Genomic DNA, 17,387 nt, shown 5'->3' on the forward strand with positions numbered 1-17,387 from the left:
GCTGCGCTGGGGGGAAAGGGGCAGGCGGAAGGCCCGGCCCCCAAACGCGGGTGGTGAGCGTCCCTGTCGCCGGCAGCGTGGCGGAGACCCCGCGGCTGCTCGAGGGCGCGGAGCCGGGCCTGGAGTACGCGCCCTTGGACGAGGACGACGGCCCGGTGGACTGCGACTGCCCGGCCGCCTGCTACCGCGGGCACCGGGGGTACAGGTCAGCGCCCCCCGCGGGAGGGGGCGGCGGGGGGTGGGGCCTGGAGCCGCCCCTCCTCCCTCACCCCTCCTCCCCCTCTTCCCCAGAACCAAGCACTGGTCCAGCAGCTCCGCATCGCCCCCTCCCAAGAAGAAGAAGAAAAAGAAAGGCGGCCACCGGCGAAGCCGGTGAGAGCTCCGCGGGGTGGGGGCGGGAGGGGCGGTGGTCCCCGGGGCGCCCACCCCTCTGTGGGCAGGAGACCCGGCGCTGCGTTTGGGAGCCCCGACCCTTGCGGAGCCCCTCTGCCTTTACTGAATCTTGCCCCCTTACGAGCCCCTCACCAGCGCGGGCCCCACCCCTGCACCTAGCCCCCTCCCTCACTGAGTCTCCTCACTGGCACTCACCCAGCCCCCCCAACTGGACACACTGACCCCTGGGTGACAGTCCATCTGCTCGTGCTTCCCCTTCCTCCCTCCACCAGCCGTCCTGCACTCCCTTCCCACACCAAGTGTGAGTGGCCTGGGGAGGAAGGGTCAGCTGGGTCACATCTGCGGTTCCCCGTCTGTATGTGCCCCTCACCTGACCCTAATGAGACCCTGGCAAACGTCAGGAGCCCCAACTGTCTGTCTGCCCTTTTCTCTCCCTGGCCCTCAGCAAAAAGAGGAGACTGGACTCCGAGTGCAGGTCAGTGATAAAGGCCCGCAGGGGCTGGGGGCAGGGGTGGGGATGTCTGGGTGGGCAGGACCTCAAGGCCATCCCCCAGAGACAGGAGGCCTGCCACAGCGGGGCCTGGGCCCTGGAAACAGCCCATGTGCCCGCTTTCCCCACGGAGGCCAGAAATCCCACCACTGGAGCCTCTGACACTTGGGTGTGAAACAGCCCTTGCTGACGATGCCAAGGAGGCTGAAGGGGTAGCCAGCGGACAACACTGGCAGTTCTGTCACCCACCCTTAGGGACCCTGATGACCCTGGGGGCCCCAGTTCATTTTGTACAACAGGCAGCTGGCTTCAGCTAGATGCCCCAGGCGCCCTGACTTCCCAGCCATGCCCAGCCGCCCCCACCCCTCCCCTCCTGGGGCAGCAGTTCACTAGAGCACACCCCCCCCCTTGTGTCCGCAGCTGTGGCAGCTCCTCACCCCTGCGCAAGAAGAAGAAAAGCGTGAAGAAGCACCGCAGAGACAGGTACCTTCCCTCCCCCGGGGCCTCCTCTCCCCTCTGCCGGCCCAGGGCTGTGGCTGTGCAGATTTGTGTCCCCGGGCCACCCCAGACAAGCTCAAGAGAACTTTTCTGTGGTCCTCCAGGTCTGATTCCGGGTCCCGCAGAAAGAGACGACACAGGTGAGCGATGCCGGGCTGAGGATGTGGACAGAGGCTAGTGCCACCCTGCAGGGACCAAAGCCCAAGGGACGCCATGATGGGAGGAGGGTGGGGAGGTTCTTCCCCTGCTCCATACTCCCCCCTCCTGGGACTGCTTCCCAGAGCCAAGCAGGGAAGGGGAGGGGGAGGAGGATGGAGGCCAACTGTTTGCAACACTTGCTGGTCCCATGAGTCAGCCTTGACTCGGGGGCCCTATGAATTTCCAGACAACACCGCAGGTCCGTAATCCAAGGGGTGTGTCTGTAGAGGTGTCAGGAAGGGAGAAGCATCAGGGCCCCAAATTTGCAGGGAAAGGGCACCCGTATAGAAGGAAAGCCCAGTGGGTAGGAGATCGGTAGGCAGGCTGTGGCTAGCCGTGGTGTCTGGGAGACAGGTGCCAGCCCCCAAAAAGGCCTGACTGCCAAGCCAAGGAGGTGGCCTCCTAACAGACAGGGCTGGGAGCCAGTATGGGGCTCTGAGCAGGACAGTGACTCCTTCAGGATGGACTGGGGGGAGGGGATGAAAGTCAAGAGCCCTTGGGGGGTGGGGTAGAAAGCTCAGCGTGGAGGGAAGGAAGATGTAGGGCGGTCACATCCACAGGGCCGACATGGGAGACAGAGCCCCTCCCAGTGGCCCTGAAGAGGGTCAGTCTCGCTCCTGCAGTGGGACTTTGCCCATGGCCACTTGCCAAGTGGGGCAGGAGCCTAAATAAACATCCGATCCTGACCCACCAGTTTCCTGTTTCCCATTCCCCCCTTCCTTCCCTTCCTCTCCTCCCCTCTTCTTGGGAGCCACTGTGGACCCCCGTTACTGCCCCCTAGTGGTCACCATCAGTCTGCACAGATCCTCTGGCCAGATCCCATGGGTCCTGGGAAGGACCTAGAGGTGACCTAGGGCTTAGACCAGCTCCAGATGAGGAGAATGAGGCCCAAAGCAGGCAACGTGAGTTCTGGAACTGACATCTTTGGCCTTCTGGGCCTGCCCCCGCCCCCTCAGCTCCTGTGAAAAACATATCCTGTTGTTTCTTAGCATCCCCGCCCGGGATATTCGGTCAGAAGAAGGCATCTGTTCAGGGCTAGAAGGATCCAGCTGGAATCTGGTGGCATCAAGGAGGGTCGGGCTGAGGGGCCTACAGGGACCAGGGGTGGAGTGAGACCTCAGACACCTACTAGGAAGCTTTTCAATCCTTTTGTCAAAGATAGAAGGAGAAGGACTGTGGGGCCTCCCCCCGGAGAGCTGGATGGGATGGGACAGTATGGGACAGGATTGAGTGGGATGGGAAGCTTTGGGGGCAACCCTCGATGAGAATCCAGAGGACCCAAATGTCAGGGAGATCATGCCCAAGGGAGATTACTTCTTTCCTAAACCCCTGGGGAGTTGGCCCAGAGCTGAGCCAGTCTGTGGAGGCAGAGAGGCAGGATGTCTGGGCTCTGCCCTAGGGAGCCCGGTCTGAAGGGACCTGGGACCCAGGGGACACAAACGAGGTGTGGATGACATATAGAGGGGCCTGTCCTGAGACAGATTCCAGAAGGAAAGGACGAGTCAGCCTTCTTTCTGGGGTGGTGGGCATATCGCTTGTGGCACCCCCAGGAGGAGCCCCAGCTGGGGTCCAGACAGTCAGTGGTTGAAGGCCAGGGCCTACAGGAGAAGGAAGGAAGGAGGCCTGGTTGAGTGAAAGGAACCAAAGCAGTGGGGTGGGGTGAGCAAGTCCAGGCCAGCAGGACTGGGGGCTGGGGCTCAGGTCCCAGACAGGAACAAATCTCAGATCCACACCAAGGCACAGCCCTCCTCCTGCCCCCCTGCTGGGCTGGGGCAGAGCAGTCAACTTGCCTCTGCTTCTGGCAGATCTCGAAGCCCCAAGAGCAAAAGAAAAGAGAAGAACAAAGAGAGGAAGAGGTGAGACCCTTCCCCGTTCTCTAGATCCTCCCCCTTCCCCCTTCTAGAATCGCAGAATTGGGTCCTTGTAGTTCATTTGGTCCCCCCCGCTGCCCAGATGGAAAATTTTGGACCCAGAGAGGAGGCCAAGAGCCCCTGCGAATCAGCGGCAGACGGGGAAGTGGAACCCAGGCGTCCCGCCTCCCAGTCCAGGGTTCTTTCAAGCTCGGCCCTTCTTACTCCCCACATCCCTCCACCCTAGTCACAAGAGCACCGGCTGAGGGGTCCGTGAGGTCTTGGGGACCGGGGCTGTCTAGACAAAAAGGTGCCTTTTCCTAATTCTCACCAATGACCCATCTGGGCTAGGGGGCCTATCTCTGTAGGAGACTAAAGGGGGTGGGGTCCCCCTTGGGGAGGTCAGGCAGAACTTAGGTACTGGCTGGTTTCTCTCCCAGGCCACACGGGGAGTCCCCAGGTCGGAGGTCCAATCGCCACAGCAGCGGCAGCTCCCAGAGTCCCTCCCTCTCCTCCCGTTACAGCGACTCCAGATCGCCCAGCAGGTAGGTCCTGGGCCCCTGGGAGGAGTTCCAGAGGTGGTTCAGCTGCCTTCCTTGCAGACTGAACACTCCGGAGGGCTGGAGAGGGGGCTGGGGAAGAGGATGGGGGACAGAACAGCAGTGGGGTGGGGGAGTCTACCAGGAGTGAGCAGGTGCCCACTCACCTGGCAGTGAATGGGCAAGGCCTGCCCAGAGATGCCCCAGACCCTGAACTGGAAATCGAGGCCGCGCGCAGCCTAGGGCCTTGTTCGCTCAATGCAAGGGAGAGAGCAGGTGAGGGGCTGCCCTTCGTGCAGGGGCAGCGCTTCCACTTGCAGAGGGGGCGTCCCACGCCGGCTCCCCCCCGTCTCCCCTCCTCCCCAAGGCTGAGCCCCAAGCACCGAGATGACGGGCGGAAGACAGGCAGCCAGCGGTCCAGCGGGAGCCGGTCGCCCTCCCCGTCTGGCGGCAGCGGATGGGGGTCGCCCCAGCAGAACGGCGGCAGCAGACAGCGGAGCGGAGCGCACGGGGGCCGCCCCGGCTCGGCGCACAGCCCGCCAGATGTACGTACGCTTCGCTTTGCAGAGGGTTCCCGCGCCGTGCGGGCCGCGCCGCGCCGGGGGAAGGGGGGGCGGCACGGCCGGGTCGGGCGCGGTGAGTGTGTAACCCGGGAGGAAGGCGCCGCTTCCCCCTCCCGGCCCGGGGGCGGCCTGGAATGCTTGGTGGTTGCGCCCACCCGGCCCGAGTGTCGGGGGAGGGGGGCCTGCAGGCTTGGGCCACCCTTGAGCTTGGCAGACGGATGGCCAGAGGGGGCTTGACCACTGGGGCTCTCTGCCGGCTGGGAACACAGCTGAGAACCCAGGGTCTCCTGCCTCCCTCCCCGACAGGCATATTGGGGTGGGAGGGGCGTGGACGATGCTAGGGGTCGCAGTCAGGAACCGGTTCAAGAGACAGGATCTCCCCTGGGCATCACTTAGGCCCTGAGTCTCCCTCTCCCCACCAAGCCCTCTCCCCTTCTCTGAGCACCCTCCCTCCCTCAACCCTCTCACTGCCTCACTCCCCCTCCCTCAGAGCCCTCCCCTTTCTCTGTCCCTGAGCCGCCGCTGAGCTGCATTTCTAAAGTCCCTGCTGCAAGGAGAGTCTGTCCTTTTCCCAGGGACTGCCCACGCGCAGACAGATGTCTCAACCCTGCAGGTTCCCATGTCCCCATGTCCCATCCTTCGTAAAGCGCCTGCCAGTGTACCCGTTGCTCCCTCAGAGACGCCGCACCAACACCACTCAAAAACCGTCCCTACCCATCCTGCAGGAGGGGCACAGGGTCCTTGAGACCCACGAGCAGGTGTGGTGATGCTAGGGGCTGGTAGAACGGACAGGCTTCTCCGCCTTTCTCAGGTGGATGGGCTGGGCTGGGCTGGGGGGTGGGGCTCTCCTGAGCCCCCAGGGAGGCCCACATCCCCTTCTGTCTATGGATCCTGGAGTTCGGGATAGAGCCCCCTTAGGGAGAAGGGGCTGCAGTACTGGCCGTGCGGCGTGGCTCGGGGTGGGCACGGGGGACTTGGGGTGAGCAGGCCTGCAGGTTCCCCCCCACCAGATCCAAACAGCCCCAGAGGCCTCAGCAGGGAGGGTGGGGCTGCCCCTCCCCAGACCTCAGGTCTCAGCAGCAAACATGTCCGTGTTGGTCAGTTTCATTTTGATTTTTGGCTGTTTCCTTCACTCCCTTTCTTTTCTCAAACACCCTTACTCCCAAGGCCTTAGGGAGGAAATCCAAAGGCAGCTGACAAGAGGCTCTTGGTCTCAAGGTTAAATTTGAAGGACTTTACCTGTTTTGAGACTGCCCCACTTGGACAGGATGCCAGGCTCCTGAGCTCCTAGGGACCTGGCTGGACCACATAGAGAAGGTCACATCCATGTCCCAGGATCTGCCTTGGGGGTAGGAGAGGACACACAGAGGTAGCCGAACACCAGGACAGGGACTGGTGCCACAGGCCCCAGAGATAATGACTCCATCTGGGAAAATCCAGGAGAGGGTGTACCTAGGCCCCCACCACCAAGGGCACAGAGCCAGAGCCCCAGACACCTTCTCGTGGGAGCTTCCCATCCTCCTGGAAAAGCACAGAAGGCAGCCAGGGCCAATAGTGGGCTCGTCCCACTTCTGGTACCGTCCCCTCCCTAAGCAATGGGCCACCTCGGGCCCTGGGCTTGTACAGACAGAACAGGCTTAGTCTCCAGATCCCAGGAGAGAGCAGCCTCTAGCCTTGGAGAAGATTCCGCCTCAACAGCACCCAAATCCTGACTCCCTCCCAGAGTGGGATTCCATTTTGGCACTGCCCTGGGACTTTCCTGGGAGGCAGGACTTTGTTACCCCCTTCATGAAGCATGCTCCCCAAATCCTCTCCCTGCCCTTGGGCCCTGCGAGATCTGGGACCTCAGGACATCCAGGCCTCTCACCTGCACCTCCTGGGAGGTGAGATGGGGGTGGGAGTGTTGAGGGGGGTCATAGACTTAGCCATTCACCAAAAATGTCTTTGGGGACAAGTACTTGGGGGGAGCGGGGGTATTCTTGGATGCTACCTTAAAAAAAAAAAAAAAGAGAGAGAGAACAAAAGAAAAAAAAAAAGAAAGAAAGAAAGAAAAGCTCACCATTTTTAACCCCGTCTATGTTTTTGCTTGTTTTTTTAGCCTCCCATTTGAACCGTGGTAATACTGTGATTCCATTTCTTGTTTAGTTGGCAAGGGAAGAGGGTGGGGAAGTTTGTGTAACTTTTTCTGTTATTTTATTTTTATTTGTATTTTCTTTCTTTTCGTTTCCTTTGGTAATGTACAGAAATGCAAACTATCTCTCTGGTTTGGTTTGGTTTTGTTTTCCTATCTTCTATGTTGTTCCAGAATTTCGCTTTTGTGCGTGTTACTGTGGGAGCCTCTCCTAATGCAGAGATGGGTTTTGAGTCTCAAGCGAACATTAATCGTATACATATCTCTATATCCTTATTCTTTTTTCCTTTGTAACCAGAATTTAAAAGGGAAGATAACTTAAAAAGTGACTCCCACGCCAACAGCTCCTGGCGAATCTGCAGCAGCAGCCACTCCTCTCCTCGACCCCAGGGCATAGGTTGGAACTACCTCAGCTTTTAAATGAACAGAAGGGGCCTAGACCATTCCACCATGTTCCTGTCTATAAGGAACCTTGGAGGGAAGCTGGGAGACCCAGGGAAGAAGAGAGCCTTGTCCCAGATCACCCGGGGAGCATCCCAGGGCAGTGAGCACCTGCTTCCATCTAGTATAAGATGGCTGGGCATGACAAGGCCAGGCTGCTGAGCACCTTCTGTGCCAGGCCTCAGATCCTAGACAAGGGAGCTGTACACCCCCAAGAGAGTTTAGTTCAGGTGAAGGCTTCAAAGCCAGACACTCCCAGGCAATAGAACAAGTCCATCCTCATCTTGAGACTGAGGCCAGTGGGGTGCTGGCTCCCAGCATATTTCTGTATTGTTCTATCTCAGGCCAAGGAGAAACCCCCAAAGGGATTTCTGGGTTCTGCTATTGACTGCTCCCTGGAGCTCAGAGAGGTCAAGTGGCCAGTTCAGGTCACACAGCTTTTTAGAGGTAGACCCAAAAGGAGACTCCGGTCCTCTTACCTCAAGACCACCAGCCACAGCCAAGACGTGGAGAGAGTGGTCAATGGAAAGCACACTCTGGGAACCCTAAGTAAGGAGAGGAGGATTCGGGAGGTGGGTGCTGGTTGTCTCAGCTCCTGCCTTCCCCTGGGGAACCCTCCCAGATGCCGATGGCACACTCCCAGCTCTCAGCTCCCTGGCACTGGGGGTCTGCCCACATGGAGACCAGGTTATAGGTGGGCCCAGCATTCAGCAAGCCCAACTCTATAGGAGAACTGCTTCAGCCGGTCGGGGAACCCTGTGCCCTCCCAGTTTAGACACACATGGGGACAGAAATAGTGAGGCAGAGAGGAAAGGGGGCTGCTTGAGGTCACACAGTTTGGGGCGAAGAAGTGAGATGCTGAGCCCAAGTCCCAGAAAAAAAGCATGCAGGGTTTAAGGACTTAGAAGTAGGGCCCCTGCCGTGGCTCCACCTGTCCCTGGCATTGGAAGTGTCAAAGGGAAGCCTCACTGAATAAGGTTCCTGAGCAAGGCCCTTAGAGACTCTCTCTGGCCTCTACCTTTGACTCAAATGTCATCACAACATGGGCAGCCTAGGGTGACCCCAAGAAGAGGTGCCCGTGGCACTGCCTGACCTGTCCCGTCCCAGGCCTCCCCCCTTACCTGCCCCTGGAAAGAACCGTGACTGCAGATGGAGGGAGGCAGTCAGGATAGGAAGGGGCATCTTGGCCTTTCTTCCAGGATGAAGCCAGAAGGCAGGAGGGATGACTTTTCCTAAGCACTTTTCCTAAAATGATGCAGAAGCCCTGGGAAAGTGGTAGGCCTGAGGCAGGATCTGGCCTCCAACCGAATCTGTGGTTGCCTTCCCTTTTAAATGTACCAACACCTTCCCCCCATCTATCCACTCTGCCTTGTTGAAACAGCTTTTCTCTCCTTTTACCTTCTGGGCCCACCTCTCTCTCATCCCTGCCTGTCTGTCTGTTTCCTTCTGCCCGCCCCCCGCCCGCCCGCCGCCCTTTGTGTCTCTCTGTCTCTGTCTCTCTTTCTCTCCATCTCTCTCCCCAACATGGGCCTCTCTCCCTACGCTGCCAGCCCCTCTCCTTGGCCCACCCTCTGGTTCTGCTTCTATCAGCTGCTTCCTGCATGCCCTCTGGAGGTTTTTTTGTTGTTTAAAGAGTTAAGGAAAGCTTGGCTTATTGGAGCCTGTGGGTAAAAAAAAAAAAAAAAAGGCAAACAGAACTGCTGGGCAGGAGCCCCCTCCCATCCCTGGGACTAGACCAGAAGCCACAGTGGCTACACAGGTGCTGGTTCCCGAGGGGGAGCGCAGCTTAGGGTCACTGTCTCTCCCCCCCCCCTTCTGCATTCCCAATGCGGAGACCTTCTTTTCTTTTTTATTATTGCATTCCTGTCCCTGACCACTGAGAAGGTAGGTATCCCGGCTCAGCTGTGCGCCCGCTCGCTCCCATCTCCAGATAAGCCCTGCCACTCTGCTTGGTTTGAATGTGGTTTTCTCTCTCTTTCTCTCTCGATCTCGCTCTGGTTGGTTTTCTCCCCCTCTCCCTTTTCTTTCTTTATTTTAGTGACTACTCATTTGTAAACTTGCATTTTCTCCAAATGAGCTACAAAGCTGTGTTTCCTGGTTTGTCATTTGGTTTTCTTGACTACCCCCACCCCTCCCGCCGCCCGACAATTTCTCTGGTTCATTCTCCCCTCCCCCCTCCCCCCTCCCTGTCCACCTGCCCTGCGCCTTCTTCTTCCTCTCCCACCCCAGCCCCCTCCGCTCCCTCTCTTTCTCATTTTGTTGTCCGAATGCATTTCTGTGTGGTTAGCATTCCAAGTTCGTGTTCCCTTCCTGAACTGTATGCTGCGGTTGAGCCGATCTGATTTCTGTTGTCTGGAGTAGCTGCTAAGCCCCCCGCCCCTCGCCCCTGCCAGCCCCTGGGGCCCATTTGGGCAGTAAGCAGTGGTGGAGGCACCTGTGCCAGGCCTCTTGGCCTCCAGATCCTGGAAGAAGTTCTGGCTGAGGCTGAGCCTGAGGAAAGAGCCCTGCCCTGCCCCCCTCCAGGGCCTGCTGGGCTCCCAAGGGTCCTGTCCTGGTGGCAGGTGAAACTTTAGGGTGGGAGTTACAGACTCTGGGGCAGCAGCTGGCCTCAGGGCCGAACCTCCGAGCTCCATCTTTTGGGTGTAATGGTAGTTGAACTTCAGGGGGGCAAGTGAGTTGGCACTGGACTTAGAGGGCCTACTTAGCAAAGTTTCTGTAGGGCAATTTGGGGAATGGGGGGACTCTCAGCTCACCCTCCCCCTGCCCGGACCACTACCCCTCCCAGACAGGGGCTCCTCAACTCCCCCCACCCCCAGCATCTTTCTGTCTTCTGAATTGGAGCTTTATGTGCAGAGAAGGAGTCAGAAAGGACAGTTTCCCCCAAGATGTTGGAGCAGAACCAAGCCTAGGTCTTGGGACTTGTGGCTCCCAGCCCAGTGCTCATGCAGTCACAGTGAGGGTACACGTTAGGAGTAGGTCCTCAAGGGACCCACCTCCCCATGCCTGCTCTTTGAGCTGTTTCCTGTCCCATCTGGGAGTAGCCACAGAAGTCTGACATCCCAGCCTTTGTGAGGCTTTGGTGGGCCTCCATCCACAGCTTGGGAAAGAGAAGGTCTGGCTCTTTATCCTCTCCTCCCCTCCGATGCTGGCCCCAAGGGCAGGTGGTGAGGAACTCCGGACTCAGAACATTCCATATCTGTGAGGGGGGTTGGCAGGGCAGACAGGAAGTTGTTCAGGGAAGGAGAAATTGCCTTTGGTCCCACAGGGAGGCTCCCTCCGTCCCAGCCTGATGGGAGGAGTAGAAGCCCCATCTTCCGGAAGGACCTGATGTGACCAGGGACCCAGAAACGGGATTGTCAAATGCTGAGTTAGGGGGTGTCGTTGTGTGAGCCCTGGGGGGAGCAAGGGTAAAGCATCCCAGATGCTCAGTGTTCTTGTCCTTAAAAATACCAGGATTGGGCCAGCGCACCCTCTACTTGCTACTCTCTTCCATTGTCTTTTCCCCTCAGAGATTTCTTGCATAAGCCAAAGAGAAGATAGCAGATAGCAAGGAGCAGAGAAGCTTCTGGAAGCCGGGCTCAAGGATAGGCAAGGTCCTGTGCGCTCATTTATTTGTTCGTTTGCCCACACACTAAGCCAGCATTTGCTGAGCACACCTCTGTGCCTGGGTGTCCATGCCTGGCGAGGGGCAGGCTGACTGGGGTTGGAGGCCCCCACCTGCCAGGCTAGAGGACTGACAAAAATGACTCAGAACAATTAGAGAGAAAAGCTGAACTGTGGATGGGAAGCTCGGCTCACAGCCTGCCCTAACACAGCCTGGCACAGTCCCTATTGAAAGAAAGCGCAAGGGTCTGTGGGATCATAGACGAAAGACCTGACTCAGGGTGCCGGTCAGGGGAGGCTTCCTGGAGGAGGTGGTCTTGAGCTGAGGACGCATAGGCATTAGCCTGGCTGTGAGGGGGTGGGGGATGAGGGCAGAGAAGGGGAAGAGGGGACAGGAGTCAGAAAGAGCAGGCTTCTGGAGTAGATGTTTGGAGGTCCCTGGCCACAACAGTCCTGTCTAGCTATGAAATCCCGTGGTGTTTTGAACTTGGATCTTCCTCAGTTCCTGGGAAGAACGAGACCCGGCCAAGCTGAGGACGAGGCTCACCCTCCAAGGGGATCATGGTGACCCTTTCTCCAAGAAGGGATGGGTGATAAGGGTGTGAGATTGACCCTAGGAATCTTCCCCCAGGGAAGGCACCGTCTGCCACCCTGCCCAGCAGCACCTTCCTCCCGTCCTCCACCATCCTGGCACGTGGGGGTGCCCAGACCTTCTAGCACTGGTCTGGCCCCGTGCATCTGTGAGGGGACTGTCAGTCACTGATGCTCTCTAAAGAACCCCTCAACCCCTATTCAGGCCCACCCAGCAAAGACCCCAATTATCCCCAATTTACCAAAGGGGAAACTGAGGCCCCCAAGAGTTAGATTGCTTCCTTGAGGACTCATGGTAGACTCACATCAGGGCTGATATCAGGGTGTTCCACTTTGACAGTTACTATCACCTGAAGCTATGGTATTGCCTTGGAGGAGGGGAGAGGGTTTGACTTCAAGGCACGTCAGGCAGGAATCGTCCAGAGAAGGACAGGGCGCCTGGTGCAGAGGGTAGTAACATGATGGGGGGCGGGGTGTGGGGGGTAGCGGGCATCCACCCGCTTTCCTTGCTATGTCCCACCACCACCGCAGCAAGCAAGGGCTTCTTAAAGGCTGGGTTCAGTGTTTCCTGGGTATGTAAGGGTCACCATGCCTTGGTTCCCAGGGGTCGCACTCCCCCACCTAGTATCTGTTCACTTTATACTCTCGGACAACCCAGGAGATAGAAAGAACTTGGAAATTTGAAGAGCCTGGAGATTTCTTTCTCATTTGCTTCCCCTGGAGGCAATAGGATGCTGTATGACAGAACCTTGTCCTGGGGGCTTGGGAGCTGTAGGCACAGGCCACCTGCTGGGGTGGAGGGGATATGTGTCAGGGGAGCCAAGGGTCTCCTTGTGAGGTCTGTTGAGAATGGAACTGTCATCTCACAGGGGCCATGGCTAGTCAGCCCAGTTCCCATGTCTCCTAGCCTAAAATGAGGGATGAGCTGGTGATCAGGAGAGTTCGGGGTGCTCAGGGAAGCATCTCAGTACCCAGCGATATCCACTCTGCCCCAGAGGGAGATACCAGGCTCTGCCAGGAGGCCTTCATGGCCCATTTGACTCTGGACAGCTGCCGCACCTGCTACGGCTAGTGTTCATTGGCTGCTTCAGCCGCCAATCATGAGCTGGCTGTGCCTTTCTACCAATGGGAATGACTTCTTGGCTCTGCCTCCAAGCCCTGGCTGGATGGAGGCTTGCAGAGAAAGGGCCTTGGCACCACCCTGCCTCTTGCGGGAAGCTCCAAGGGCCATGCCAAGGAAGCCATGCTCCTTCCAGTCTCTTGGCAGCAAGATGCCCTGAGGGATGATAGTTGGTTTGTTCTCCCATCCAAAGAGCCTGCCAAAAAAGCTTGGCCCAGACCCTGCCCCTCTTCTAGGATGACCTGGTTTGGCCCCCGACCCTTGTAAAGGCACTTATTCCTTCCTCAACAGAAGGCATTGAGGCCCTCCTAGAAGCCAAGTTCTGTGACCAAAACCGAGGTTACAGAGCTGAACCCAACACGATAATCTGCCGGGGAGTGCTCAAAGTCAAGTTGGTGCTGGTGATTGGGGTTGGGGCAGGGGTGGGGGACAGACTTCTAAAACAGAGGAGTGTAATCACCTGTTACCAGAGGGAAACCCAAGGACAGGAGGAGGGGTCAGTTCTGTGAAGGGAGGAGGACGGAGAGGGTGGTCAGGGGTGCACAGAGAATCCTGGAATATTTTCTCCGGAAGGGACATCAGGAAGCAAAGCCTAGCCCTCTCATTTCGTGAATGGGGAAACCGAGGCCCAGGATGGGGAGGTGACGTAGCCAGGGTCACTCAGTGAGGTAGTGGCAGGCTCTCAGACCCCTGGTGGCCAGCCAGGGACCTTTGGATGGTACCAGGCTCCCTTTCTGGTTTTCTGAATCCCAACCCTTGTGTCCTAACTGCACTTTTGGAAAAACATTTGACATCTCTATCCGGCAGTCACCCCAGAGGTGCCTGCTCAGGCCCGAGGAGCCGGGCGCTGCCAGTCCTTCTCCTCTCGGCCTAGAATGGGGTGGTTGCGTTTTTCTCTCTCTCTCTCTCTCTATCTCTTGCATTTTTGTGAATCTAATGATGAACTTACGCTACCACACTTTTCCCTTTTCTTACACATCTTACCTACTAAAGGAGGAAGTGCCACTTTATTGGTAAGTGGACGTTAACCAAGAGGGACTTAAAAAAAAAAATCAGAACTTAAAAAAAAAAAAAAAAAGGAAAAGAAAAGAGAGAAACAGAAAGACAGTCGGGTGCTACTGACAGTTCCACAGGTCTCTGCAGGGCCGAAAAACAAAGAAAGAAAAATGTTAACAGAAAAAAATGTCAGTTCCCCAGGAGTTCAGACATTGTTTTTGATTTTGGTATCTAATGACATTTGTGGATTTTGGTTTTGTTTTTATTTTATTTTTTTTTCTGTTTTTCCTCCCTTTCTTCGGTTCAGTTTTGAGTTCAGTTGTCCCGCCCCGCCCCCACCCCATCTGTGTGCCGTGTGCCCCCTCCATCCCCTCACCCACCCCCACGCGCTGGGGGGCCTGGCCTGGGGGGGCTGGCCCTGGCCCGGCCTCCCGGTGCCCGTCCTCTCTCTACTCTCTGCCGGGATCGTCCGTCCCATCGGGGGGCCAATGCCAGCCCCCGTGCCCGTCCTGGAGCCCCCTCCGTTTCAGCCCCCCTCCCCCCACCGCTCCGTCCCTCTTGTGTTTTGCATGCCGAGAACCTTGCATGAGCTGCACTGTTGAGGCCAGAAGGTGGACACTCAGGAGAGGCAGAGGCAGGGCAGGCGCGGGGAACCGTTTGTGCGATGCTCCGGGACTGGCAGCCCCCGGCCTGGGCCCGGTGAAAGCCCCCTCTCCTTCTCTCCCCCCACCCCACCCGCCCGCTCTCTCGCCCTCGACATCGCTCCTTCTCTTGCTCTGTCCTCTCTGTCTCTCCTCTTTCCCTCTCTGTGCCCGCCTCCGTCTCTTCTCCCTGCTTCTCTGACTCCCCCCTGCTCTGTCTCCTCCCGCTCTCCCTCTGTCTCTCTCTCTCTCTCTCTGCTCTGGACTCTCGACCTCCTCGGCTCTCTCTGTCGCTGCGGGCGTCTCTCTCGCCCCGTCTCTGTCTGTGCCTCCGTCCCCTCTCCACCCCCTCCGTGCCCTCTCTGCCTCTCTCCCCGTCAGAAGCCCAGCTCGCCCTCGCCCAGGGCCCGCGACCAGGCGGAGGCCGGCGCAGCCACGCCGCCCGCGCGGGGCAAGGAGAGCCCGAGCCCGCGCTCGGCGCCGTCGTCTCAGGGCAGAGGAGGCCGCGCGGCGGGCGGCGCGGCCAGGCGGCGGCGGCGGCGGCGGCGGCGGCGGCGCTCCCGGTCCTCGGCGTCCGCGCCCCGCCGCAGGGGCCGCCGGCGCGCCCGGCCCGCGCCGCCCCGGGGCTCGTCGCGCTCGCTCAGCAGGGCCCGCTCCAGCAGCGACTCCGGCGGCGGCGGCGGCGGCGGCGCCCCGGGTCCCGGGCCCGAGCCCGGCTCCGAGCGAGGCCACGGCGCGCACGGAAAACGGTGAGCGGTCCGCCCCCCACCCCCGGGCCGGCACGGAGCTCCCCTCCCGGCCCTGAGCCCCGCCCCGCCCCCACGGAACACCTGCCTCCCCCCGCCCCCTCCATCCCCGTGGAACGCCCTTCCCCGCACTGACTCCCCTCCCTCCCCACGGAACAGTCCCCGCACCGACCCCCCCTCCCGCCCACTGACCCCTCTCCGCGCACCGACCCTCCCCCCCACCGCTGCCCACTGACCCCTCTCCCCGCACCGACCGCTCTCCCGTCTCAGTAAGCTCTCTCCCTTCCGCGATCTCTAATCCCCCCAACCATGGAGCCCCTTCCCCACCCGACGACCTCTCTCCCCGTCACTTGATCATTCTCCTTCCCCAGTCACTGAGTTCCCCCGTCACTGACCGCTCTCTCCCCGCCCAGGAGCTCTCCCTTCCCCACACCGACCACTCTCCTCCCCAACAGAGTCCCAACCACCCCCCTCCCGTGATTCTCCTCCCATCAGGGAGCGCTCTCCTCACACTGATCACCCTCCCTGACACCACGGAACACACTCTTCCACACTTAGGTCACTACCCCACGCCCACGCCCAGCCCTTTTCCCCCCTCTGGGAATCTAGTCCCGCTCCACGAACTCCCGCGCGACTGCTCCCTCGCTAACCCTTCTCATCCACATCTCCTCCTCCATAGAATTCCTTCCCTACCGAATCCCTTTCCCCCCAGTGACCCCCTTGGTCCCTAGTTGAGCCCCCTCCCTGTCACCCGCACCCCTTTAAATCCCTCTCTGCCACCCCGCCCCCGCCCAGCCCACTGTCTCTCTAGCTGAGTCCCTGTCGCCCTGACTCTCCACCAGGGCCAAGGAGCGGCCCCCGCGCGCCCGGCCGGCCAGCACCTCCCCGTCCCCGGGCGCGCACGGCAGGCACGGCGGCCCGGAGGGGAAGAGCTCGTCGCGCAGCCCGGGCCCCCACCCGCGCTCGTGGAGCTCCAGCCGCTCGCCCTCCAAGTCCCGCTCGCGCTCCGCGGAGAAGAGGACCCGCAGCCCCAGCCGCTCGCCGTCGCCCAAGAAAACCCTGGGCCGGTAAGTGCGGGCCCGGGGCCCCGCCGGGCGCAGGGGTGGCGGCGGGGCCGGGCCCGGGCGGGCGGGCGGGCCGGGCCGCGTCGCTCACCTCGGCCGGGCCCGCAGGGACAAGGACGGCGAGGGCCGCGCGAGGCACGCCGAGGCCGAGGCCGCCCGCGCGCGGCGCCGCTCCCGCAGCTACTCGCCCATCCGCAAGCGGCGCCGGGACTCGCCCAGCTTCATGGAGCCGCGGCGCATCACCAGGTGCGGAGGGGCCGGGGCGGGACGCACTGAGCCCGGTGCGGGGAGGGGAGGTGGGGTTCGGGGGGAGGAAGAGGGCCTGGTGAGGGCTAGAGGCCCCTGTAGGAGGAGAGAGGCTAGAACTGGAGGTGCTGGGGAGGGCGGGACGCGGAGGCCGCCGTCTGAAGGCCCACGCTGGGGAGGGGCCGTGTACTTGGGTCTGAGTGGGGCAGCAGCAGGCTTGCAGTTGAGCTCCGGAAGATTCCAGCCGTCCCTCCTGGAGCCCCTCCCTCTCTCCGTCCTCCCCACGTCCATCTCACGGCAATGATGTTTCCTTTTCTCCTTCATCTCAAGGTCCAGCCTGCCGAGTGGCCTGTGGCCAGCCTGGGGGCCGGGTGGACCCCCTCCCCACAGGCTGCAGGGGAGATGCCCATGTGAGCTGATCTGGCTCTGTTCAGCTGTCATCTGTCTGCCTCTCCTTTTGTCACTAACCTCACTGCTCACCTCCCAGCGCCCCTCCCCCCCGAATTCAGAGGAGGGGGCACCAGCAGCCTGCTCTCTGGGGCAGCTGTGGGAGGGCCTGTCCCTTCCACTCTCCCCTCCCCCCACTCCAGTCCAATGGGGCCCTGGGGAGTGTGTGGCAGTATGGCAGAAGCCACAGCAGAGAGCTTCTCTGCCAGGACTCGACAGTGTGAGCCTAAGTCTCCCCGTGAAATTATGGTCTGTGTTTGTGGAAATTACTCTGAAGCCCTAGACCCCTGACTTGGGGTCCAGGGCTACAGGCAAAATTCTGAGCCCAGCTCTGCCACAGACCTTCCTGGGCAGCCTTGGGAGATGGGTGTGCCTCTCTGGCTTTGGGTGTCCCTGTCTGAACAATGAGCAGAGCTCCCTGAGCATCTTTTCAGCTCTAACATGGCCGGATTCTCAAACGAGCCCTTCCAAGTCCTTGGTGATGTAGATGGCTCAGGGAGGAGAGGGCATCGGCTCCTACGCTCAGCCCAGAGCTAGAGGCCAGATGGCCGGGCTTGGGACACCCCCAAACAGGCCATGCGCCTCACCTGTATGCGGAGGGCCCTAGTCGGCTGGAGTCCTGCACCCTCCACCTGGCACCCCCCTCCGCCCCTCTCCCAGGCTGCCTCCTCCTCCCACTAACTACACCTGTTTTCTTCCTCAGAATTAACCCCACGCCATGGGGGCACTGTTGCCCCCTTAACCACTCTCTTTTCTTTTCTCTGGGTCACAGCCTCCTGGCTTCAAACTAACTCTGGGCCGGCGGGAGGTAGCTGAGTGAGAAGGGGCCA

General features: G+C 60.0%; 1 protein-coding gene across 1 annotated transcript in view; it reads left to right on the plus strand.

Annotated features, from left to right (window-relative positions):
* SRRM3 (serine/arginine repetitive matrix 3) overlaps positions 1–17,387 on the plus strand; it is a gene marked incomplete at its 5' end in the record, with an annotated part of 34,920 nt that overhangs the window by 15,311 nt on the left and 2,222 nt on the right. The window contains 11 exons of the mRNA XM_080830935.1: positions 77–205; positions 292–372; positions 839–868; positions 1,304–1,366; positions 1,486–1,521; positions 3,385–3,435; positions 3,870–3,974; positions 4,336–4,513; positions 14,436–14,803; positions 15,643–15,867; positions 15,973–16,110. Of these exons, the coding sequence (XP_080687061.1) occupies positions 77–205; positions 292–372; positions 839–868; positions 1,304–1,366; positions 1,486–1,521; positions 3,385–3,435; positions 3,870–3,974; positions 4,336–4,513; positions 14,436–14,803; positions 15,643–15,867; positions 15,973–16,110 (1,404 nt within the window). The remainder of the gene's footprint in view (positions 1–76; positions 206–291; positions 373–838; positions 869–1,303; positions 1,367–1,485; positions 1,522–3,384; positions 3,436–3,869; positions 3,975–4,335; positions 4,514–14,435; positions 14,804–15,642; positions 15,868–15,972; positions 16,111–17,387) is intronic.

This window comes from Martes martes, assembly GCF_963455335.1.
Source record: "Martes martes genome assembly, chromosome: 18".
In the NCBI taxonomy this organism is placed as follows: domain Eukaryota; kingdom Metazoa; phylum Chordata; class Mammalia; order Carnivora; family Mustelidae; genus Martes; species Martes martes.